The sequence below is a fragment of the Grampus griseus genome (genome assembly GCF_964374135.1).
Source record: "Grampus griseus genome assembly, chromosome: 5".
NCBI classification, from domain to species: domain Eukaryota; kingdom Metazoa; phylum Chordata; class Mammalia; order Artiodactyla; family Delphinidae; genus Grampus; species Grampus griseus.
Window position 1 is genome coordinate 133,478,205 of NC_138998.1, and position 24,969 is coordinate 133,503,173.

The 24,969-nt window shown below is 46.3% G+C and overlaps 1 protein-coding gene across 2 annotated transcripts in view; it reads right to left on the reverse strand.

Annotated features, from left to right (window-relative positions):
- The window catches only part of RUNX1 (RUNX family transcription factor 1), a 242,621-nt gene that overhangs the window by 36,668 nt on the left and 180,984 nt on the right, over positions 1 to 24,969 (reverse strand). For both annotated transcript variants that reach the window (XM_082654955.1, XM_082654956.1), the window contains one exon: positions 1,970 to 2,161. In XM_082654955.1, the coding sequence (XP_082511081.1) occupies positions 1,970 to 2,161 (192 nt within the window). The remainder of the gene's footprint in view (positions 1 to 1,969; positions 2,162 to 24,969) is intronic.

Genomic DNA, 24,969 nt, shown 5'->3' on the forward strand with positions numbered 1-24,969 from the left:
AAAGCAAGTTATTATTACTTAGATGTTGCAGAAGTACAAAGTTTTTAAAAGGAACAAGAAACGGGGTTAAACCTGATACTCTGCTAAGCGTACAGTATTCCAAAGAGCTGAGGAATGCCCGTCCGTGGCAGTGCCTCCGCCTGAGAGATGCTGGCTGCTGAGGACAAGAATTCAACACCCCACCCTGCCGTTTTCTTCTTGGTAAAGAGAGTGTATCTGACCAGGAGGGAAATCAGATCTGATTCACTCTTCACCAAAACTGAAACCAAGCCGAATTCACGGTGACGATTTCCACTTGCCCCCATGTGGTTACATTTTCCATTGCCTTTCAAAATGCTTACTATTTTTAGTTCCAATAGCAGTAGAAAAAGGCAAATCCCTTTATCAACCTAGTAGTAGAAATGGTCAGTTATGTCATGAGAGAATAAGAGAACAGAAGTCTCCTCTTAGATGTTACAGATGGAATCCTGAAGATGACATAAATGAATGTAAATGGCCCTAAACACAAGATCCAGCCATCCCCTGGAGAATTTTATTCTATTTAGAAGAAAAGTGGCATTTTCCCCTCAAGCCCATCTCTCTCACTTAATGTGCCGTTTCATCTAATTTCTCATACACACTTGCATTTTGGAATCAAAAAAAAATCTATATGCATATTTTGAATAAGTATGCAATGATTGAGCACCAGGACACCAATGGTTTCATGGGACCTCTTCTTAAATACACCTAAGATCAAACTGTAGATGAGAGGCAGCCCCCCAAAATCAAGCTGAGGTTTCTGTGGTCCACAAAAGGGCGACTCTACAGAGAGGCCACTTAACAGCTGTCTGCATAGTATCTTATGGGAGGAGTTCTCTGGGAATTTCCCCCGCAAATAAAAATAACTTCCCCCAGAATCATGACTGTGAGAGTGAATGGCATGGACCATCGGGCTCTGAGAAAGAGGGTGGGTGTGCCTTTAAGAGCCCCACATGTGCTAATCCCAAAAGAAACCCACGGGCTGGAAACCCTAAAGGACTTAGGATGCTTGCACATCTCACAATACAACTCAAACAGAGAAAACACCCGGGAAAGCTAATTTCTGCTGTCCCAGAAGGGCAAGGAGCATTCCCCTTGCTGGCCACCTGCCCTTTCCCCCAGATGTGTTGCTTATCTCTTCCTTCGAGTTAAACAAGCCTGACCCTTTGAGAAAGGAATCTTACTGTGACCCTACCATACACAGCTGTGTCCTGCACAGCACCGAGAAAACGACTGCCTTTCGGAAATTTGACATGGTATCACAGAGCAAATAATCATTGACGTCAGTGCTTTCTACAGTGTAAATGAACTCTGTGTATTATCTAATTTGGCACAGTGGGTTTTATGCAATTACTGTATTTTACAGTGTTTTTGCAATTGCCAGCTAACCCCACGGTGGGAGGGGGGATAACCCGCCTTCTTTATTGATTGCAGGCTTACGAATTGCAATGAATACCCTTGATGGGGTGGCGTCCAGACACTCCCCCTATTTCTTTATATTTGCCAAAGAACGTATAGTAAATACAAACCCCTCAAGTAATCAGTAAGAACTTGAAACATCCTGACCTTCACCTGGCCTGATGTATGTGTATGTGTGTGTGTGTGTGTGTGTGTGTGTGTGTGTGTGTGTCTTCAAGCTGAGGAGGTAAGAAAATAACCTAGCCAAAGCTAAGCTTAAAAAATTCGAGATCTGATCTACACAGCGATACATATCTGTCCATATCCTCTCTATACCCTCTGTAGCAGTGCCTTTCAATCTGGGGATCTTGTTACCACGCAGATCAGACTCAGTGGGTCTGGGGCGGGCCGAAGACTCTGCTGTTAACAAGCTGCCAGGCTGCTGGTCCGGGGACCAGCCGTTTCTGAGTGCGGACGAGGAGCCACAACCGGCCCGGGTGGGTTCCGCCCAAGGGTGAGGCGGGAAGCGGGCTCTGTCCGTCCGGGTACTTACCCTGCATCTGACTCTGAGGCTGAGGGTTAAAGGCAGTGGAGTGGTTCAAGGAGGCCCGAGGGTTGGGTGTAGGGGCCGGATGGTGTGGGCTGACCCTCATGGCCGTGCGCCGCAGCTGCTCCAGTTCACTGAGCCGCTCGGAAAAGGACAAGCTCCCGGGCTTGGTCTGATCATCTAGTTTCTGACGATGTCCTATTGCGGGGAGGGGGTGGGGAGGGGAGAGGGAGGCAAGAGATCAGAAAAGGTACCGTGGATTTGCTAAAACTCGGGCTTTTCTCGTCTTTCCCCTCCCTCTCCCCTCACCCCCAGCGTGGATCTGCTGGAGATCTGCACAGTTAGCTGCTCCCGGGGTCGGGGGGGGGGGATTCGGGGCCGCTGTCCCCACGGCAGACTGGGGCCCCTTCTGTCACACTGGCCGCTGGGCGCTCTGCCCAGACTGGGCCCCGGCACCCAGCTCAACCCTCTGTGCCCATCTCCCCTGGGCGGGATGCGGTGGGCACGTGGGGCTTGGTGGCGGTGGCGGCACGGAGAGAAGGGGCATTCGCTGTTGGCACTTGGCCAGGAAAGGAGGCCTGCCAGTGGCATCGGAACAGCTGCCCCAGCTGCACACCCAACCCCGGGCAGGTTTCAGAGGCAGCAATGTGGGCCCTGGAGCTTAGAGGCGCGCCCCTTCTAACAGGAAGCGAGGTGTGGCTGCAAGCCCACAGCCCTGGGAGGTCAGATTTCCTGTTAAGTGCAGGGCACGGGTGGCCCCTCTCCTCTGCTAGCAAGCTTTGCATGAGCATCCTTTCTTCCCTGAAGCCGACTTCCCCAGCTTCGGCCTTGTCCAGTCCAAGACTCCCAGCAGGCCGGGCCCACTGGAGCCCAAAGGGAGCCGCCAGCAGGTTGGCCGGGCTTCCCCAGGGGGCTCAGGGATCCGGGGTGGGGAGTCGGGCCCCTCAGCATCTGTAGACACAGCAAGTATCCTCGCCTCGCTCCTGGTCTAAATTGCTATCACCGGGCTGCAGCGGGCAGAGGCCATTCACTCAAGAAGGGCCAGGGGGGTTGGGCCTTAATCCTTCATCAAAATGTCTTTACACCAGAGACTCAGGCTTGTCGAGCAGAGCTGAGGCTCCCAGGTACTGATGTAGCCACGGGGGGCAGGGGGGGGGTGGTGGTGGCGGTGGATTCATTCCTCTTTCAGAGAGGCTGCCCTCCTCCTCCTTACGTTGAACCAGGATGGTTCGAAGAGTCACTGACCAACTTCACAAAACCCTCGCCGGACTGTCAACTGGCCTCAAACCAAGATTGGAGAAGCAGCCTCCTTGCTGCCACGCTCAAGTGCCCTTTCGCACACCCGACCCAGTCCTCAGTGAGGAAGAAGATCCCTTGATTCCATGCCCCCCAGCCCGGCGTGGGAGTCGGGGTGGGAGACGTATATTTTAGCCCAGCTCCCGCTGCTACGATTATAAAATTAAAATTTATAACTTGTATTATGGTTCCAAATCTCCGTGGTTTGCCGTTTCTTCCTGCTGCCAGGCCCCATGGCACAGTTGACACTGTCTCAAATTCCAGACCAGAAAAAGGACGCACTATATTGCAGTGATTTTATCATGAACAAGACCTGTTTTGGCTCCGAGATGAGGAAAAATACTTAAGCATAATATTTGTGTAGTTCAAATGCAACGCTCCCTCTTTTCATGTGTCACCAAGGCAAATCTGGACTCTGATTCAGCCGCACAGCCCACAGTACTCGGTCTGAACACAAGGCAGCCTGAGTCACGTGGGCCCAGCACACATGTGAGAGGCCTCTTACCCGCTGAGTATTTTAAGCACCGGCCTTGTGGGCGAAAGGCCATGGGGCCAGGTCCCGGAACAACCCCTGTCGTCCCTTTCCCTCAGAAGTACGAAAACATCTTTTTCTAGAACATTCTATTTCGGTCCACCATGGACTCATCTGTGGTCCCTGGATGGAGCTTCCCTTGACTCCTCCTTCCTCTTATCTCTGTGATACATTCTCGGCTTCCCGATGGTCAGACTGAAAAATCTGAAGTCTTCTCGTAGAAGAGCAAACAATGCCAACTCAAAAGCCATCCCAGGCGTAGTAATTCAGCCCTTTAAATGCCTACCATGACCTGGGGTTAGGGGTCAAGCAGGGAAGAAGGCAGGACAAATGATTCTGGAAAGTTCTACCTCCTCAGAAAGAATGCCGGTTGGCAAAGCTTTGGAGTCTCCGGCCAGCCTTTGAAGAGAGGCCTTCCATTGTGTCTGCCTCAGTCACCAATCTTGAGTGCCATCACACACCACCAAGAAACCAAACGGGAATAAGTCATTGCAGGTGACAGCCACTACTGCGGCCAGGAGCGACGTGAGATTACTTTTTCTTTATGAGACCCCTCTCATTGCCCTATGCTTAAAAAACAAAATAAAAGAAAGCTTTCAACACGTGAGCAACTTCTGCACCAGCTGACACCTGCCAAAGCCGTAGTCATTTACAGAGATTAACTGATGACTGTCTGCTCTACTAGGAATGTTCGGGCATAGCTCTCAGAGAAAACAATTCTTCACTCTAAGCTATTTCTTAAGCCCTGAGAGTTGCAGGGCTGAGTTTAATGCTGGAGGAGGGGATGAGAGTTCATCTCACACCCTCCCCGTGCTGTGATCCACAGAGTAAGTAAGAGCGTTACTGCCCTCCCAAGGAACCCTGGGCCCCTTCCTCACTACTAGTGCTAGAGAGCTGTAACACCAAGGCACGGGGGAAATAAAAAGCATTATCATATTAAAGGTGTGGTTCTGATGTGTTTATAAGCTAGATCAAAGGAAGACCTAATTCCTCTTTTCTGAAACCATCAGATTTCGTGTGCCAAAGAGCAATGTTTTGCGTGAAACGTAGAAGCTTCTGATATAAACTTTCAAGCTGGGGGAAATGAGTGCGTTATGTCTCCAGTTTCCTGTATCTGTGTGCAATTAGCCCCCTGAATTTTAAATACAGGAGTATGGAAAATGTCCACGATCAAATTCACTTTTCTTCTTTCTTACTGACTACTGGGCCTCAGAGGGCAATAGGGAATTCAACCCCGGTGGTAGAATTACGCAATGAAGCCTCAAACACGTGCATGCTGGCAGCCTGGCTTTTTGAACACGTTGGAAGTCAGCTGTGTATGTCTACGTGGTGGTCCTGAAAATAGTGGCTACCTCAAGATTTCATACTGGGACATCTTACTGAATCTTTAGCAGAGTTGAAAGAGACCCTAAACTACGTTTCTCTATTACTATTTTCACATTTTCCAAAAAGTACTTGATTAGAATTTTATATATATGCAAAACTATACGAAGCCAAAAGAACAAAAAAAGAATAAAAACAAACTAATCCCATCTGCTCAATTTTACGTCTTCATTCCAAAGACATATGTCCTGCCGTCTTCTGGAATGGGTGCCCAACGGGTATCCCTAAATGTTAGGATATTTGGATAATGAGACCAGCTTTCAGTTTTCTGCTATAAGAACTATAGGCTGAGGAGGTATATGCATATTTCACTGACAAATGAAGTGCTTTTTCAAAGAAACATTGTTGATCTGTGGCTGTAAGTAACTGCAATACAACACAGATCATCCTTGAATTACAATTGGGTAATGTCCCAATAAATCCATCCTCAACTGAAAATATCATAGGCTGAAAATACATTTAAAATACTTAACCCACCGAACAAATTAGCTTAGCCTAGCCTACCTTAAACGTTCTCAGCACATTTACATTAGCCTGCAGTTGGGCAAAATCATCTAACACAAAGCCCATTTTGTAATCAAGTGTTGACCGTCTCAAGTCATTTATTGAATACTGTACTGAAAGTGAAAAACAGAATTGTCGTCTGAGCACAGAATGGTTAAGTGTATCAGTGTTGATCCTTGAGATGGCATGGCTGATCACACAAGCATCACACCACACATCAACGGCCCGGGAAAAGAGCAAAGTTCACAATTTGAAGTGTGGTTTCTACCGAATATGTGTCGCTTTCACACCATCATAAAGTCGAAAAATTGTAAGTAGAACCATCCTAAGTCAGGGACTATCTGTATATGATTTTCTGTGAAAGAAAACAGATGAGGCTAAGTTGTTACCTTTTCTTGGCAAGTTCTGGGTAGAGAGAATCATTTCCTGACAATCAAAGTGCTTGTCCATGTTTCTGATATGAGTTTAGTAGTTTTCTTGAAAGATTCTCCGCAGAAATATTAGAAAAGGCATATACTCAAAGCAGTGTCATGATGAGTAGTTGAAAAAAATTGATGCAAAATGATGAGACCAAAAGGATATCTGTCTATATGTGTGTGTATATAGATCTCTATCTCCTTCCTTCCATCCATCTGTCTCACTGTGATTCTTCCAAAAGGATATAGGTTTTTCAAAAGATGTTTGCCAATCAATCTGATACTAACGACATATATCCGGGTATAAGAACATTGACATTTCCTTCTTTAATTTGCTATTCTTTATGACTAGGGAAAAGAAACCAAAACGTGTAGAGAACAGCTCATTTTTCCTGGTTTAACATTCTACCCAGGGTTAGAGTGCTCTGGGGTCATCAAAGTCATTAGGACTTTAAAGCACTGGTACTGAACATGGATGTGATCCTTCCTCAAAGTACCTTGCAGGCGGTGAAATAAAGCTTCCTAGGACTTCCCTGGTGGCGCAGTGGTTAAGAATCTGCCTGGTACTGAACATGGATGTGATCCTTCCTCAAAGTACCTTGCAGGCGGTGAAATAAAGCTTCCTAGGACTTCCCTGGTGGCGCAGTGGTTAAGAATCTGCCTGCCAATGCAGGGGACACGGGTTCGAGCCCTGATCCGGGAAGATCCCACATGCTGCGGAGCAACTAAGCCCGTGTGACGCAACTACTGAGCCTGTGCTCTACAGCCCGCGAGCCACAGCTACTGAGCCCACGTGCCACAAGTAGTTAAGCCCACGCGCCTAGAGCCCATGCGCCGCAGCAAGAGAAGCCACCGCAGTGAGAAGCCTGCGCACCGCTATGAAGAGTAGCCCCCACTCGCCGCAACTAGAGAAAGCCTGCACGCAGCAACGAAGACCCAACACAGCCAAAAATAAATTTAAAATAAATAAATTTATTTAAAAAAAACCCTTCCTAACTGCAAACCTATCCATCTGCTGGCTAATTAAATGTTGGGAAATACGGTCTCATATTATATATTGTGTATAGATGATATCTACATAGATTTATACATATAATTGTATACATAGATTATATATAGATTGTATATACCTTATATACACAATATATAATGTGATATAAAATATATACTGATATATGTAACTATATTAGAATACATATTATAATACATGTTTATATATCATCCAACTTTACATGTACACAGGTAGCCTAACTTTCCCCCCCTCTATCTCCTCCCATATCGTTACGCTTAGAAAACAGCGCAAGGCTGGAGTCCTTCTGAACTGAAGAAGGGCTGGAGAAATTAGCCTCGTTTTTTTTTTTTCTTTTTTTTTTTTTTTTGCGGTACCCGAGCCTCTCACTGTTGTGGCCTCTCCCATTGCAGAGCACAGGCTCCGGACGCGCAGGCTCAGCGGCCATGGCTCACGGGCCCAGCCGCTCCGCGGCATGTGGGATCTTCCCGGACTGGGGCACGAACCCGCGTCCCCTGCATCGGCAGGCGGACTCTCAACCACTGCGCCACCAGGGAAGCCCTAGCCTCGTTTTTTAACCCATACGTGGGAGTGAAGTTCAGAGAAGTTATGTCATTTTCCCAATCTCACACAGTCAACTCGAGAGAGAGGGCAGGTCTGAAAACACACCCACTCCCTCAACCTTCCCCCCCCACCTCATGCTCCGTGCACCTAGAAATACCCATTTCCACGACTCCCATGTAACAGAGAGGAGAGGCGCACAATGTCCCATGGTTGTCCATCACAGGGACCCCGGGCACTTGCATGATTTGCACACTCTGCCTTTACAGTCCCACTTCTGCTCCCGGCTCGTCCTTAGAACAGAAGAGAGCCAGAGTCGTGGGGTGACCCCTGGCAGAGAGCTGGGTCTCACACGTCTGCAAGGGCATCCGAATCACCCGGACGTCCTGGCAGGGCTGGGATGGGGCCAGTGAGTTCAGAATAAGGTCCCAGTGATGCTGAGGCTGCTGGTCCAGGCACCACCCTGGGAGCATGGGTGTGAGCGCCAGCGATTCGTCCCTGTGGTGCACATACTTCCAACATGCTTCTCATCTGCCGGGCTTGGAAATTAAAACACCAAATATACCAGAACTGTGTTTAGACTAAGTGCCCATGGACGCTGAGTGATGGCCTTGTTTTGGTGATAACTATTTTGTGGCCTTTAAAAAAAGTTTTTAAATTCTTCAGTGTGCTGTACAGAGTGGCTGAAAATGCCAAAACTCTGCCCGCAGAGAGGTGGGTTGTGACCGTCTCTCTCCCACCATCCCTGAGATGACTCCCTGAGTCGCTGTTGCAATAATCAGGTGGGGCTGCAAGGGGAAGCCAGCATTCTCAGGCAGGAAGCAACTTCCGCCCTGCCGTCTAAGGAAAGACTTTGGGGAACAGCAGAAAAGGGTTACTTGGACGCTATGAGTCCATTCCAGAAATGCAGCGGCTGAGACCTCTGAGCCCCCGCAAGGCTGGGGGTGCTAATGCGGATGCTGTAATCCTTCTCTCCCTGAGAGATACAGCATGGCACCAGGGAAATGGGGCTGCCAGTCTGGATGTTAATAACTCTCCATCGTAAATCTGCTTTTCCACCCAACTTTCCTGCGGACAAGAGCAAGTCTCTTCAGCCTCCTTATCTGCAAGCCTGGAATTAAAGGACTAAGACGGATTACTGTGCGGGCCTCTAAAAGCATTCGCAGCAATTACATCTGCAGCGATTCGACTCAACTGGTTCCTGTCAGACGACTCTAAGCGGGGGCTTTCTTGAACAACTTCATGTGACATTAGGACTTTCAGAGTTCTCTTTCTTTTTTTTCGGCAAATACCTGACCTTTGGGAGCCATGAGACTGGTCTTCAGAGCTCTGTCTTGAACCCGGGATTCTCCCTGGCCTGCCCGACCCTTGGGTGTGCTGGTGGCTGGCAGCTTTGTACAAGGTATCCTGAGAATTCACTCTCCCTCTGCCCCCTGCTCTTTCATCCGTGGCCCTTTGAACAGTTACTAGTGACCTTGGACATCAGTTTTCCCAGATCCTTCCCTCTCAAGCTTCCCCTGAGCCTTTCCTGGTACCCACTGAGCATCCCATTCTGTTTTTGCCCCTTCCCCATAATGGCCCAAAGGCTGTATCCAGAGGGAGTGGGCCATTAAACTCAGCTTCAAGCCTGCTAGCAGGTTGTCAGGGGCTGCAGCTGGGAAGAAAACCACTCTGCTGAATCTTAATCCAGGGTCTCATTTTCCTGCATGTCTTATTGGTTAGAAAATAATGATACTCTTTGGTTCCCTGCCCACCCCTTCCCATCAGCGGCCAGAGGAATGTAAGGCTGAGATTAATGCTTATCAACCTACCCGTGCAATTGTCCACCCGTCCTCACCCATGCGCCCTGTGCAGGGCTTCTGTTCCCCTCGCTCATGCTCCTTCTAAACCACACCAAGCCAGTGGGGAAAATCCACTAGGACGCACCACTTCCTAGGCCATACATTTCTACTGACTGAGGGATTCCGCAGCTGTGATGCCTTACCCCAGAAGAATCACCAGCAGGGATGGCGATGCCTTTGGCTGAGAAGAGCTTTGGTTCTCTTGCAGGTGGCAACAGGGAAGTGAGTGACCCCTGAGTCTACCTGTGCACGGGGCTTCCCTATCCTGGGTCTTCCCAAACCGTGGTCCTGCACTGCCCCCTCACATGGCATGAAGCGCATGTTTTAGGGGTCAGGCTGGCGTTTTGCTAAGCGTGCTTTCTAGACTAGAAGGCAGACAGTTTGAATTCCCCACTTTGCTCCAGGCACACCGGCCATCTTGCTGCTGCTCCCATATGCCTGCCTCAGGGCCTTTGCGCTTGCTGTTTCCTCGGCCCAGAACACTTATTCTCCAGATACCTGTGGACCAGATCTCTCCTATTTTTTTCCAGTCTTCGCTTAAATTTCATCTTCTCCCTGAGAAATTCCTGAACACCCTAGTTTAAGTTGCAAACCCTCTCCAACCTGGCCAACCCCTGACCCTTTACCTTAGGTTTTCTCCATACCATTTATTAATGTTACTTACAGTCTGTCTAGGCCCACTGGGCTGCAAGCTCCATGAAGGTGGGATGTTGTCTCTTTTCTCCACAGCTGTATCCCCAGTGCATAGGAGAGTACCCGGCACACCGTAGGCTCACTAAATGTTCACTGAATGACCGACCGACTGGCTGAACACTGGTGCCAACCAATTGTCCTCCATTAGATTGTAGGAAAGTAGGACTTATTTGGGGCAAAGGAAATGTGAACTAAAGTTTCCAGCTGAAATGGAACTGTAGAGGGCTCAGGAAAACTGCTTGGGGAGGAAAAATATCATAACTGAACATAGAGAGTTTCACGGAGAATTGACTCATGAGACGTTAAACCGTCCATAAAACTTGTCTTCTCTATTTTTTTCCCCTTTATTACACAAAAAGATAAAAAAGAATGGATACAATAGTGTTAGTATTTATAGTGATGCTATATTTACAATAAATTGCAACGTATTTTTCATAGAACGCATATGATCTTGTGGGTTAATTTACTGTTTAGAGTTTCAAAATTAAAAGTAGTGATTATAATAATAAACGTATCAGCAAGAACTTAAAATAAAAAAAGAATGGATAAAAGGCCTTTCGTGCAGAGCTGAGTGTAGCACCCCTGTATAAGCAAGGCACTGCTACAGCTTCCTTGTGTTTCTGGAGAGAGTATCCCCACACACACACACACACACACACACACACATGCGCGTGCGCGCGCACGTCCCTCTAGACGTGGGCTAAGCGTCCCATGTCCCTCTAGACGTGGGCTAAGACGTAATTGCTAGAGCAAAGCACGAAAGGAATGGTGTAGAAAGCCAACGTGGAGAGCAAAGCGGCGGGCTGGGGCTAGAGCGAGAACAACAACTAACCCAGACTTCAGGCCAACACAGGGCCCGCCCCCTCCATCCCTCCCCGAAACTTGCCCTCAAAATTCATGGGACAAAAACAGAAACAAAACTGAATTTCCTGAAGTTCCAGGCTCACAGTAACAGGCAGTGGAGTTTTTAGCTCATATGCATGAGCTCTTGGAGACCTGGGCCTCCCTAAAAGCAGAGGAGTCAGGATCTGTGGTCATCGGTCGCCACGGGTTACCTCCTGTTTCTGTCTGGTGACTAAGGAGGTCACGGTAGCTTAGAGCGGAGAACCCTCCTGGTTTCTTTTGCTCCTGACCAGAGGCAGCCCTCTGGGGGGCGGCGCAGGCAACCTCCGTGGAAGGGTGCGGACAGCTCACAAGTTCCGGATTCATTCTCCTCTACAAGCTTGTGATTCCAGGGACCGTCAGCCCGTCCTCGGGGGAGAGACTGTCTCAAGAAAACTCTGGTAGAGGGTAACAGAAAGTAACCCAGAGTGGTAACTGTTGGTCATGTGATCCATTTATCCGAATGGTCCCTGCTCCCCAAGGACAGGCTCTGTGAATGGGAGGTGACTTCGGAAGGGTACGTTCTGGTGGTGAGGCAGGGGTCAAAGTGAGACGAAGTACTCCCCGAGGCTTTGACCTGGCTTTGGAGTCCAGGTCCCCAGCAGTGCTAGCTCTGGGAGGACAGGCGAGGCCCGGGGGAAGAGTCCACAGGCTGCGCCTCCTGCATCAGGCTGCCTGGGCATTCCTGGTCTCCCCACCAGGCGTTCTGACACCCCTGCGGGTCTCCACTCCCCTCCTGTACCCGCACACACCACGCATAAAAGCCAGGGGCCCTGAGCCTGTTCAGAGAGGGCTGCGGTAAACCGAGGGCCCTCTGGAGGTTGGGTGGTGCCCCAATCAATGCTGGGTGAATGAACGAGTGACGAATGAATGCGTAAGTGAATGAACACCCCCTCTGAGCTAGGCTTACTCTGGGATGCACATCTAGCAGTGGGCAGGATGGTCCATTTCTCTTTGTTTTTAACAAAGGGTAAGGAAAGTTCCCTCCCATTCCTAAAAGCCCTCCTGTTGGTCCCTGGGGGAGCAGTATCTGATTCCCATCTCCTCTCATGTCACAAATGCCCACTGAATTCTGGGCTGGCCTCATGGCAGCAGGAGACCAAGGGGCCAGCCGAAGTCCTAACCCAAGTCCTTTAATAGATGGCTAAGCAGGCTTTGGCTGGTACAAAAGGACAGTGGCCCTCTGGCCGCTCACAGCTCTTGAGCACTTGCTAGTAAGAAAGCCAAGAGTGACTAGTGGTTGTTTTTAACAGGCCATTATCCCTACCTCACACCATCCAGAGAAGAAGCGGGCAGATTGTTTTAGGGATGATAGCCTCACTCAGGCTAACTTTTATCCACTGTCCACAGCTGAGTAGGAGCATTTGTGGGGCAGGGGTCCTCCCCCCTCAGTTACTTGAAGGGGCAGTGGCTCTTTGTCTGGGACTCCTGAAGAGTCACAGCACGGTGATGAAAATGTTGGTCCCAACGCTTGCCACGTAACGTTGGGAGGGAAAGTTCCATTTATTCCAAGACACAAGTGCCCCCTATTCACCCTGATGAGCGCATCTGAGTCTGGAGTGAAGGACAAAAAGGCTGTCAGAACTTCCCTCCAAAACACTGGCACCATTCTGCCATCCCAATCCTTTCCAGATTGGAAAGCAACAGGCCTTCCTCCTTCTGTCTTTACCTTGGGACTCTGCCTCTGGAAGGCTGGCACGGTAGGCCCAGCCTCCCTGCTCTGCTATGAATGCAACAGGACCAGTGTTTTGAACTTTCTCTCCTTTTCACACCGTCAACAGTCCCTCTTCTGTACGAACACTCTGCTGTGTGAAAGTATAACCTCCACTGGGTGAGGGCGCCCTTGTAAACTGCAGGTCATCATGCTTTGTCTTTTCCCAGCCCGAGGGCCACCCCCACTCCCTTCCCTGTCTCTTCCCCACCCCACCCCCACTTTTATTTTTTTTTTAAACCACTTCTGCTTCCTTCATTTTCTTTGCAGCTGCGGCCCAAAGATATAGGAAAGCTACTGTATAGGATTTTGAAAGCAGGGCCTCTGAGAGCTTTCCAAGCTCCGTACAAGCCGGTTATTCTCTGGCTTGTTTTCTTTGGCTTCAGGTTAGTAACACAGAATGAGTCAAACAGTATTAACTTTCAATAGGGAAGTGGTGTGGTCAACCCAAGCTGTTTGCGGCTAGATTGTGAAGATAGGTAAGTGAGGCAGGTAGTGAAGAACTGCTCATAGCCTGCGAGGAGGCAAAGGGGAGAGGCAGCCTCACTCAGAAACATCCAGCAATGAGGTCAACAGGACTCAACCCATCTTTCTTAAGTTGGCTGAGGAATAACACTGAGGTCTCCGGCTGGCCAGCTTCCGGAATTTGGCCAGGTTGGGGCTCTGTAGCTTGCACAACTGAGCACTTTGTGGGTAAAAGGATGACTTTTTTCCCCCGTCCTTTCTTTCCCTTCCTTCCTTCCTTCCTCTCCTCCCTCCCTTCCTTCCCTCTTTCTTTCAAATGATGCCAAAGTCATGGGAAATCTAGTTAGGATAATTTGCTCTCCTTATGGCATGTCACTCCGGGTGGACCTTTATCCATTTCTTTCCCCTGTTTGGGGTGTGAGTAACTGCGCCTTCCCCCGTCCCTCCACCTGGCCCTTGCCCATCTTCTTAGCCCTAGATCTGGTTCCCCAGGTGGATGGGCTGGCTGCAAAGCCAGGGCTCTCCTCCAGGTTGGGTGATGCACTTGGCGGGGGTGGGGTGGTGGTGGAGGTGATGCAGTCACTCCTACAGACATCGAACCTTACTTTTAGAAGCTGATAAGGATCTTAAAACCATCAAATCCTCTCTCTCTCTTGTTCTGCAGAGGAGGAAACGGAGGCTGCTGAGCTTTGCAGAACCAGCCGGGGCCAGGATCTAGGGCTCCCAGCAGTCTTTCCATGTGGCTGCCTCTCCCTTGCCCAGGGCTCAGGATTCCTCTTACAGTTCAACAGAGTGGCTCCGAGAACAGCTCAGCACTCGAGACTCAAATTTCAGCAGTTTCCAGTTCTTTCTCCCTGCACTTGGCTACTTATTTATTTTGAGACTGGCTGAATCACCCACGGAATAGAACGAGTTTCTCCTCCCAACCTGCTCTGAGCAGCACGTCCGCGAATGAACAGGACAGAAAGCCGGCCTCCGGAGCCTTGCAAGTTTCCCACCTTGGAGCAGCTGCAGGTTTTGACTCCTCCTGGGAAACTGGCACGAAGGCTCAAGGGTGTAATATTTCACCTCCTTGCAATCTAATCCAGAAATCTCAGGCGAGCAGCATATATAAAAAGCCACGGGTGGAAAAAAAAAGAAAGAAAGAAGGACTCAGCAAGCTGCCCTGCAATCTCTGCAATTCTCCCTAAGCCTTTCATGGAAAGAAAATGAAATAATGCAGCTGGAGAGGAAAAACTGTATTTGGTTTTGGAAAAGAAATAGATCTTAAAATAAAACTCAGTTCTCTTAACTGTCAAGGTTGCCTTTTGTCTGTTTGTTTCCAAAATGCCTGAAGGGTGTATAACGGTAGGAAAGAAAATATTAAGATATTTTAATGGCAAAAAGTAAACTTTCTAAAAGTATGGATTCACAGTGGGGCTGATTAAAATGTCTCTGTTTTTCTCTATGGTTTTCTTCTCATCAATCCTGGAAGAAAGTATGAGATGAAATGTACCTTCAAGAAACCAATAATTATTTTATTTAAGATCCTTGAGATTTTTGTACAATATAATATACATATCAAGAGTAAAATTTCCTGATTGTTTTTCTGTTCATCTAATTTCATATCTCTATATTTCTATTATTTGATAGACTATTTACAAAGCACCTTGATATCTATTATCTCAATTCATCCAAAGCAATCCTATGCATTAAAGCTCATATAATTATCCCCACCTTATAGATGACTCAGTGGAAGCTTCTAGATGCTAAGAATCCTAGCAGATCACCCAGCAGCGTGTTCAGTTAAGAAACAACTACCTTTTGATAAAATCTTTGCTTGGGAAAAGAGACAAAGAAGCAGGACCATATGGTGAACTTGGTTTTGCTTCAGTGAGGAGAATATTGGTGAAGTTGGCTCCGGAATTCAGTATTTGGGGTTAATAATAGGTAGCGCGGAAGGAAAAAGAGAAAAAAGCCCTCCCTGTATTGTATCCTGAGAGTTCCATCTGCAATGATCAAAAAAAAAAAAAAAATTAGGGAGTATGGGATCAACATGTACACACTGCTATATTTAAAATGGATCACCAGCAAGGACCTACTGTACAGTACAGGGAACTCTGCTCAATGTTATGCAGCAGCCCGGATGGGACGGGAGTCTGGGGGAGAATGGCTACATGTATATGTATGGCTGAGTCGCTTTGCTGTGCACCTGGAACATCACAACGTTGTTCATCGGCTATCCTCCAGCATAAAATAAAAAGGTTAAGAAAAAAATAACTTGGCAATGGCAAGTATGTGGCCTCCCACTTGGGCAGCATTCCAATTGCTTCTGCAGTGAGGACTATGGGATGTGGGAAGGGGGCCCACCTGTGTCCAGGGCATGTGCTTTAATAATAACAGCTAATATTTAAGAGGTACCTCTGTGCCAGACACTAAGTATCATCACGTGTGTTACTTAATTCAGTTAGCACAAGAATCCCCCAAGATGGGGACATCTTCCTGGTGTTACACCTGAGGAGACTGAGCTTGGGGAAGCTAATCTGATCACAGTGGAGACGTGACCTTGAATCAGGCAGTCAGCTCTCTAGCTGGGCTTCTAACCACCACTCCAGCCTGCCCCTCAGGCTGTCTCATTTAATCCTCACATCCCCCAGCAAGGTAGGTGTCCCAAGCCCATTCTACAGATGGGGAAATTACACAGTTAGTAAGTAGCAGGGCTCAGACGTGAGGCCAGGTTGGTCCAGCTCCGAACTCCTCTTTCACTCCTTCAAGCTCAGAACTCTCTGCTTCATTTCTGAAACTTGGGGCTATGCCCTGTTAGCAACGCCAGAAATGAACAAAAAGATGTGACTGTGGACGTTTCTCCTTAGCTCTTTAACATGAGTGAACTGGAAATATCATACATCCACTTCAGAGGTAGGGAAAAACAAGGTGATACGAGGAACAAATCCAAAGAGGGCCATAAACGTATATAGTTCTTAAGAGCTTAGTTATTTCAAATATTTACTTTTTATCTCAAATGACCAGAAGGCTGACTTCTAAGCCATGGTGAACAAAAACAAAAACAGAAACAAACAAATGGGATCTCAAATGCTCAACATTTCAGTGTATGAAAGTACCCTGAAAGATTCAATAACAGGCTGAGTTTTAGTCAATACTTGCTTTAATGAACCCTGAGTATATGTAAATCATGGAGGTACCAAAGTAATGTATTGCCACTAACTTACTTTATAGGGGTCTAGGGAGTTGGCAGATTAATTCAACTGTGTTCCTTGAAAAAAGGCAAACAGAAAAGAACTTTGCTTTGGGTACTGAAGTGTCTTTTACCTTAGCTTTCATCTACAAATGTATAGCCAGAATATTTCGCTTGGCTATTGGGAATTTTCCCAGTGACGATGCATAACTTACTTGCAGAAGGAACTCACTGCAAATATACCACGTGTAACTCAGAATATGAAAAAGGCATTTCACATCCACTGTCAGTGTTTGTGGTGTGTCTGATAATACAGCTGTAATGTTCAGTAATAGATTATACCTAATTTACCCCTTCTTTATGGTCAGCTTTTCATAGCAAAAAAGCAAACCTCTAAAACAAATTGTTTATAAAGGAAAAGAACATGGAAAAAATGGGAGAACACAGAAATGGCAAGCTAGCTCAAATGAACTTAAACACAGATCTAGGGCAAGGGGGTAGTTTTACTTAACTTACTTAAACTTAACCTGCGTTTTTTTTTTTTTTCTTTTTGGTCGTGGTGGAGTTCTATCAGACCTACTGGATCCAATTCTTACTAATGCCTTTCTTAGCTACATGCCTTACAGGAAAAAAATACAAGCCTTTGCAAAAGCTCAAGTAGAGTTTTTTTTGAAAAGTAAAAACTAGAACGTGGTTAGAGTATAAAAAATATTCTAAGTCCATCCCAAAGCCGACAAGCAGACGCATTATAATGTGCTGTGCCAACAGCAATCCATCTGCAAACTGTGGGTCCACCCCCCGCCAGGAGAGTTTCGCACACAGAGATGGGGCCCATCTGGCTGCGCAGCGCCCAGGGTTCCAACACGCTTAGGCGCTTCCCAAAGTGCAACTAGATGGCAGCACGGACCTCAGCGGAGCTGTTCCCCAACCATCCCAGGTCAGAGGCCACTCCATCAGGTCACAAGGTGCGCAGGCCACGAACGAGGCGGTGCGCAGGCCACGAACGAGGCGGTGCGCAGGCCACGAACGAGGCCCTGCGCATGCCCAGAAGGGTTTCCGATGGTGAAAGGTGGAAGCGCCGTCATTGAAATGTGAGTGTCTTTGGGGAAAGAGAAGAAAAGGCCAAGCAAACACATACCAAAAAAGAAAAATCCTAAAATCCCAAGGCGAATCTAGAAAGACACATTGGTTCAGGAAACTCAGAGTGGCCGAGTGTTTCCTATGCCCGCAAAGCTGGGCTGCGGCTAACGGGTCCAGGCACCACCGCCCCCGAGGTGAGTTGCATGCATCTGACGCGAGAATTCAGACACCAAGAGACTCTGGCACATTTCATGTCAGTTTTCTAGATCAGTGTGGAAGAGCCTCTCCCAAGCTGTGTCATGCATGTATCTGAAAGGACCCAGACGTTAGACCTCAAATACTTTCGATGTTACTCAGGCAGGATTCTTCCCCCTGAGTTTGTGAAAACAAAGTTCAACTTTTGGGGGCAAAGCCATTTGCCCGTGAGGGACTTAGGAACGGTGCCCGGAGTGTTTCAAGGGTCCATAAAAATGCCAGAAAAGAAATTTTACCTTGTCTAAATACAAAAGGAAAACTGAAAAAAAAAAAAAATCAAAATTTATAAATGTTTAATTGTGTCTAAAAAAATGAAACATTATGGCAACTTCATGAATTTTTAAACTTAGGAATCACAACTGTTTTTTGTTTAGCGTTTTCTCATTTCCAAAGGATTCTAAGACTCAAGGTAAATAAGTGTTCCATCTCCTGAACACCGACTGTGTGCCAGACATTGGTTCAAAATGTTCTACCAAGACTGTCGCGTTCAGGCTCCCTGCCCTGGGAGGCGCGTACAGCCCCTGTCCTTGTTCTGCAAAGGCTCAGCCAGGCCAGCATGCACCCCAGGTATGGTCACCCACATAGTAAGCAAGTGCCAAAGTGGGGATCTCAACCCGATGGCAATCACTGTGTTGACGGCAGCGAGATCAGGGCTGCAGGAAATTGAATGAGTTACTCATAGCCAGATAATTTCAACACCAAATGATAACAGCCGTTCAAAAACGTAGAGCAAAAAAATATCTAACGTAGGAGCTGAGTGTATATGGATGTGTCTGACGTATGAAGGATACACCCCTGGGGACGGCGGCCCACGGGGGTCAGCCTCTGAGGGGCACTGTTTGTGGGGCAACCCGTGGCTTCTGTTTTTCTGATGATATTTTGTTACTCCTTCAGTGCAGACTAATTTAGATATTATCTCGTCCCATTGCCTGGTTGGACAGAAGAGGGAAGTGAGGACAAAGTACTTAAGAACTGCCTGAGTTCACACCCACTGGCCTGGTGGCGCCAGTCTGAAACCCAGGTCCCCCCAGTTCAGGATCTAGAAAACTTTATACATTTTTTAAAAAAATAAATTTATTTATCTTTGGCTGTGTTGGGTCTTCGTTAACGTGCGTGGTTTTCTCTAGTTGCAGTGAGTGGGGGCTACTCTTTGTTGCGGTGCGCGGGCTTCTCATTGCGGTGGCTTCTCTTGTTGCGGAGAATGGGCTCTAGGCCCGCGGGCTCAGTAATTGTGGCTCGTGGGCTCTAGAGCGTAGGCTCAGTAGTTGTGGTGCACGGGCTTACTTGCTCCGCGGCATGTGGGATCTTCCTGGACCAGGGCTCAAACCCATGTCCCCTGCATTGGCAGGCAGATTCTTAATCACTGTGCCACCAGGGAAGCCTTATACATGTTTTAAGATTAAGAGATGGAAGCCTAAATGCAGACAAGATTTTTTTTTCTTTTAGCACTTCGTATACTAAATTCTAACAAGGACTGTGATATGTTAGCTTAGATCTTGACTTCACTGGTGTGGCATTTAAAATACTGATATGGGTTTGCAATGGTCTGGATGGAAGGAGATATTCAACGTCATGGTTTAAGATTCATTCCATGTTTCTTCTCTCCCCCATGCCCGCTATGTTAGACTGAGAAGGTATCTAGATCATTTCATTGGGTTCTCACTGGTACCTGGAAGGAACTATTTCCTTCCTTTCTGTAGCAATACAAATGCCACCTAAACATCTTGGTGACTTCTGTATAAGACAGCGCTAGTTACCAAGAGGTCACAGGTCTGCCCAGGTCTCGGGCGAGCTACTGAAGGGGATTATGACTGCTTCCAGAGGCAGAACCCTACTCCCTCCAGGGTCCTTTTACACCCCCCTCACCCAAGGGACCCTTTCAGACCTCAGCCTGGATAAGTCCACTAAAAGCTCTATGAAGTCCACTAAAAGCTCAAGGGTCATGGAAGTCTTTATGTATATAAAATTCTTCTTTGATATAAAATTCTAGTTTGATGTTACTAAGCATAAAAACCAGAAAGACATTCTAAACTTCCTTGGAAATATTTAGGCAGGATAATCAGTGCTTTAAAAACTGCTTTTGCCAAGTCATCAGATAGTTGGGGAGTTCAGTACAGTGGGGATTATAGCACCAGTGGAAGTCACCCCAGAATGTCTATCTTAGCAATGAATTGCCTTTCACAGTGGGAGGAGGAATATAAGTAGAACATTCTACCTCTTTGACCCTCTGTCTCCTACTTTATATTTGGGTGAGAGGGAAGAAGGAATTATTTCCTTTTCTTTCGGGGATCGCAAATCCGACATTGGAAGGATCCAAGGAAAGGGGGATTACGTAGATCATCGTTCATTACTTAGAGGACATGCTTGAAGCAATTCCCAGCGAACCAAGTAATCGGGGATTGATAATTACGATCCTGAGGTTACAGATCCAGAAAACCGCCTGGCATTCCACTAACAAGTCAGGAGCAAAGAATGACACGAACTTGCATCCTCCTAACAGGCTCCACAACTGTGTACGTGGGCCCTCTAGGAAGCTCTTTGCCGAAGGGGGAAACGGACTCGGACGGTTCACCTGGGGGTCATCTTTGTCACATGACTCATCTTTCCTGCCTGCCCGCACTGGAGGGAGAGGTTTATGTTGGGCAGCATCCCTGCTTCAGGCCCCCACTGATGCCAGGTCCCCAAGCAGACCCTGGTGAAAGATGTGGAACCAGAAGTTGGCACATGTGACAGCATGGCCGTACATTTCACTGCAGCACCGCCCCAGGGAAAACACTGATTCCATCCCATCGGTACAAAAATGACGACTGCCGAGGCTATGAGGCTCTGCTTTCTCCAAGAAAACTGTATTTGAACCAGAATTTTATTGATAAACTCTCCTAAAAATACAATTTCTGCACAGAAATTTCAACACAGTAAAGCTCAAGTAGCAGTTGGTGTAGTTCTTAAAACAGACTTTGGCGTCTGTGGCCTGCAGTGTCTGGACTGCTTCGTTTCAGTTCTGGCTGACTAACTGTGTGACCCTGGGCAAGGGAATGGATTTCTCTTTGTGTCAATTTCCTTACCTGATCTTGCAAAAATTATGTCAATGAAGGTATGCGCAGCACTTTGAACAGTGTTGGGCAAACAATTAGCGCTGTCTGAGTGTTAGGTATTATTATTATTTTTAGGTATTTTTATTATTAAGAGAAAATAACATTTTAAAAGAGAACTGTATGTCAGTCAATCACCAGAGCAAATCCATAAACATTTCTGCTCATCCCACACTTTTCTGGACAAACTTGATTTCAAACATTTTTAGGTCCATTAGCACCATAAGTTTATGGGTGCCTGTCATGCATTCCTCTTTTTCACTTGAAACATGACTGTCATAAACAAAGATCCTGTTTCTTCTCTCTATATATATATTATAGGTTTGCAATTTACATTCAATATCACAGAAGAAAGTTATAGTTGTGTGATGTACTCTCAACAAAGTCCTTAACAAAGCAATTGAGTGATGGGGAATTAAGCGTATTTTAAATCGACCTATTTTAACTGTAACTCCCCATAAAAATAGTATTATAGTTAGTTGGCAAAAAGGCTAATGTCCCAGAAAGTAGCATATTCCGAAGTTTTAAAGTAACGGCTCCACCTGGCTATCCGTTATTCTGCATCTCAAGGGCTCAGACACAACAGTTACCGTGAAGGGCTCCCTTAACCTGAGGGCAGAAGTTGTCCCAGAAATGGCCAATATTTGTTTTAAGAACCTTTTCAATTTTTAATTAGTTACTCAGTGTTCCAGATGTAACGGATACCTGGCCAGCCAGATGATGGCTTGTGCCATCACAATGTCCAATCCACGATCCACACTACTGGGACATCTCCCCCACTCCCCGGCCCCCCATCACTGGGTCAGTCATTGGGGTCCCAACTACTCTTCAACCCCTCATCAGCCAAATATCCTCCTCTATAGCACCGAATTAATTCACGCATTCAAATTATTTAGTGAAATATCTACAGAGAATATGCTTCGGTATCTCAATATTGTCATATTACAGACACATGGGCTAAATTACAGGCACATGGGTTAAGAGCTAGAGTTTTCCATTAGATCCCCTGAAATAGTAAAAAAAAAACAGAAAACAAAAACATAAAAACAATCTCAAATATCCTTTTCTTGAAAACTCCTTTCACTCTATCTTTCATGCTTAAAGAGAAGACTATCTTTTAATAGGTTGACAAGCTTCTAAATGTTCTACCTACAAACTGAAAACAGACCCCACATTGCTGCTTGCAAGAAGTATCCCAGCAGGAGATAGCTTCTGATGGTGTTCTTTCTCCGTAATAAATTTAATTTTTCAACAATTAATAATTTCTCTATTAATCTGAGATGTAAAAATAATCCTGTGGAATGTGGGAAAAACAAGTCTTGACTCACTAAGAGGCAGGTCAGCTACTGTCAAAGGGCAAGTAACCATCCGAAATGAAAAATATTTTCAATTCTCTTTGGAAGACTCTTTTTGCTACAACTTCACCACTGAAAACCAGGAAGATGGCTGGGAAACATCAAGTTATCCCATCGGCCCAGCCAGCAGACTAGCTGTGGCATGTTTCTTAATTCTTTGTCCTGTTCTTATTGACCTGACTGGCAGGTTGAATGAGATAAGCTTTCCTTCTGGTTTTGCACAAATGGTTTAAGTTGAAGGCGCCGTGCCTGCAATCCAGCGCCAACAATTGCCCTTTCTAGACAATCTTAGAGCCGGGACACATGTGAGAAGTCCTATAAGCCGACACCTCATTTAGAAAATGAGGATACCGAGGTTGGGTCAGAGAGCCTAGAATAGATGAGGTGTAGACGGTGTGGTATGGACGGGGAGGTGAATGCATGAACGGACAGACAGACGGATGGATACGAGCACAGGATGAGGCATCAGGAGCTCCTCATTTCTAATCCTGGCTTCATCACCAACTATTTCTCCCAACCTAAGCAGATCATGTCATTTCTCTGGGCCTGCTTTCCCTTATCGAGGAGGCCGTTAGCCCTGAAGCCTCTTTCAGGTCCCTTTTAGCTCTCAAAGTCATTGATTTCATGAAACAAAAGAACTTTTCAAAACTATTCAACTTGGTGATGCTGGGACCATTTTGCCAGAATCACCCAGAATTCATAGCACCATAATAATGATAGAAGGGACTTGGGAGGTGTTATTAATCCATAGATTTGACACCGCCTGGGCGTACTAATTTCTGTGCAATGACCTCTCTTAAAATTGCATTAGAAAGAATAAGTCACAATAGTAAAGACATAGTAACAACCAAAGTATCTATCAACAGACAATGAATAAAGAAAACGTGACACACACACACACACACACGCGTGCACATGCACACACACACACATACAGGAATATCATTCAGGCATAAAAAAGAAATCCTGACATTTACCATTTGCAACAACATGGATGGCCCTTGAGGGCATTATGTTAAGTGAAATAAGCCAAGCAGAGAAAGATAAATACCGTATGATCTCACTTACATGTGGAATCTAAAACAAAACAAACTCACAGAAACAGAGAGGAGATTGGTGGTTGCCAGGGTTTGGGGGTGGGGAAATGGGTCAAAGGGTACAAACTTCCAGTTATAAGATGAAAAAGTTCTGGGGACCTAATGTTCAGCATGGACTCTAGTCAACACATTTTTGACCAGAGACGTGTATTATGGCCACAGGAGTTAGTTTCTGCAAAAATCCCCCGGTCAATAATGTGTTAACAACAAAACTGCCAAGAAGGTAGATCTTAAAAGTTCTCAACACACACAAACAAACTGTCACCATACGATGTGATGGATGTGTTAACTAATCTTACTGAGGTAATCATTTCGCAATATATGCATATATCAAATAATCATGTTGTAAACCTTAAACTTATACAGTGTTATAAGTCAATGATATCTCAGTAAAGCCAGGGGAAAATTCTGTTAACTTTCTCTTAAAAACACAGAACAAAACTGGCTGTGAGCAGAGTTTCATCAAAAGAAGTAGTTCCCACCTTGAATCAAGACATTCAAGTAACCGTAAGAAAACAGCATGCCTTTAGGCCTGCCTTGCTTCAGAGAGTGAATAGAAAAGTGAGCATTACCTAAGTCACCCTGGGAGACTGTGTGCATCTGACTTTTGTGTAGAAGTCCCTTGTGAAATGGAGACTACCCACCTAGGCCTCTAACACCTCTTTATAGCAGACGTATACGTATTCATTTAACTTAATTTGGTTTTTAAGTTAAATTTTCCCTAGACCCCAAATGCCATTTGGCAGGAAAGACTCTGTAAAAATGGGTGTCTTCTTGGAGCAAATCCCTTCTGCCTGCTCAAAGAGCCCTTCCCAATAATGACTGTTTTCTTAAGTCAACTGTATATACAGGCGGGCCATTACAATCACATGTTTTTCCCTTCTGACTGCCAGTTCTTAAAAATCCAAGCGGCCATCATTTGTTTTCCAAAGCTCAGCCACCATTAGTTCTTTGAATGTTACAGGAAATACTGCCTGTGGGGCAAAAACTGCCCTTCATTATGCCTGAGAGAAGAGGGGCAGCGGAAGGTATAGGGAGGGGTCTCCTGGTTTAAGCTTCCTCCTCCAGGCAGGTCTACCTTTGAACTGTCCCAGAGGTGGCTATTGCTCCTATTTTTATTTTTTTTAATGTTTTTATTGAGGTGTAGTTGATGTACAATATTATATAAGGTTCAGGTGTGTAACATAGTGATCCACAACTTTTAAAGGTTAGATTCTACTTATAGTTACTATAAAATATTGGTTATATCCCTATGGTACCATATATCTTTGTATCTTATTTATTTTATACATAGTAGTTTGTACCTCTTAATCTCCTACCTCTATCTTGCCCCTCCCCACTTCCCTGCTTCTGTTTTTAAAGATAGGGAACCTACAGCCTCCTGAGTGAGCCTTTCTGGAAGTTTAATGACCCTCAAGGTCAATTGCCTTACACCTCACAACTGCCGGCTCCCCAACCCCATGCCTGCTGTAATCTGAGCCTGCTTCCTCTTCAGTCCTCTGCAAGCACCAAGGTACCTGTGTGGTGTGTCTGTTATGTTTAATGCAGGGTCACTAGGAGTCTTCAATTTGCCATTCCTACTTTGGAAACCTCCCAAGTTGGGTTTGGTTGGAACTGTGTGTTTCTGAGCCTGTGGTTTGCTTTTCACACAGAAATTGG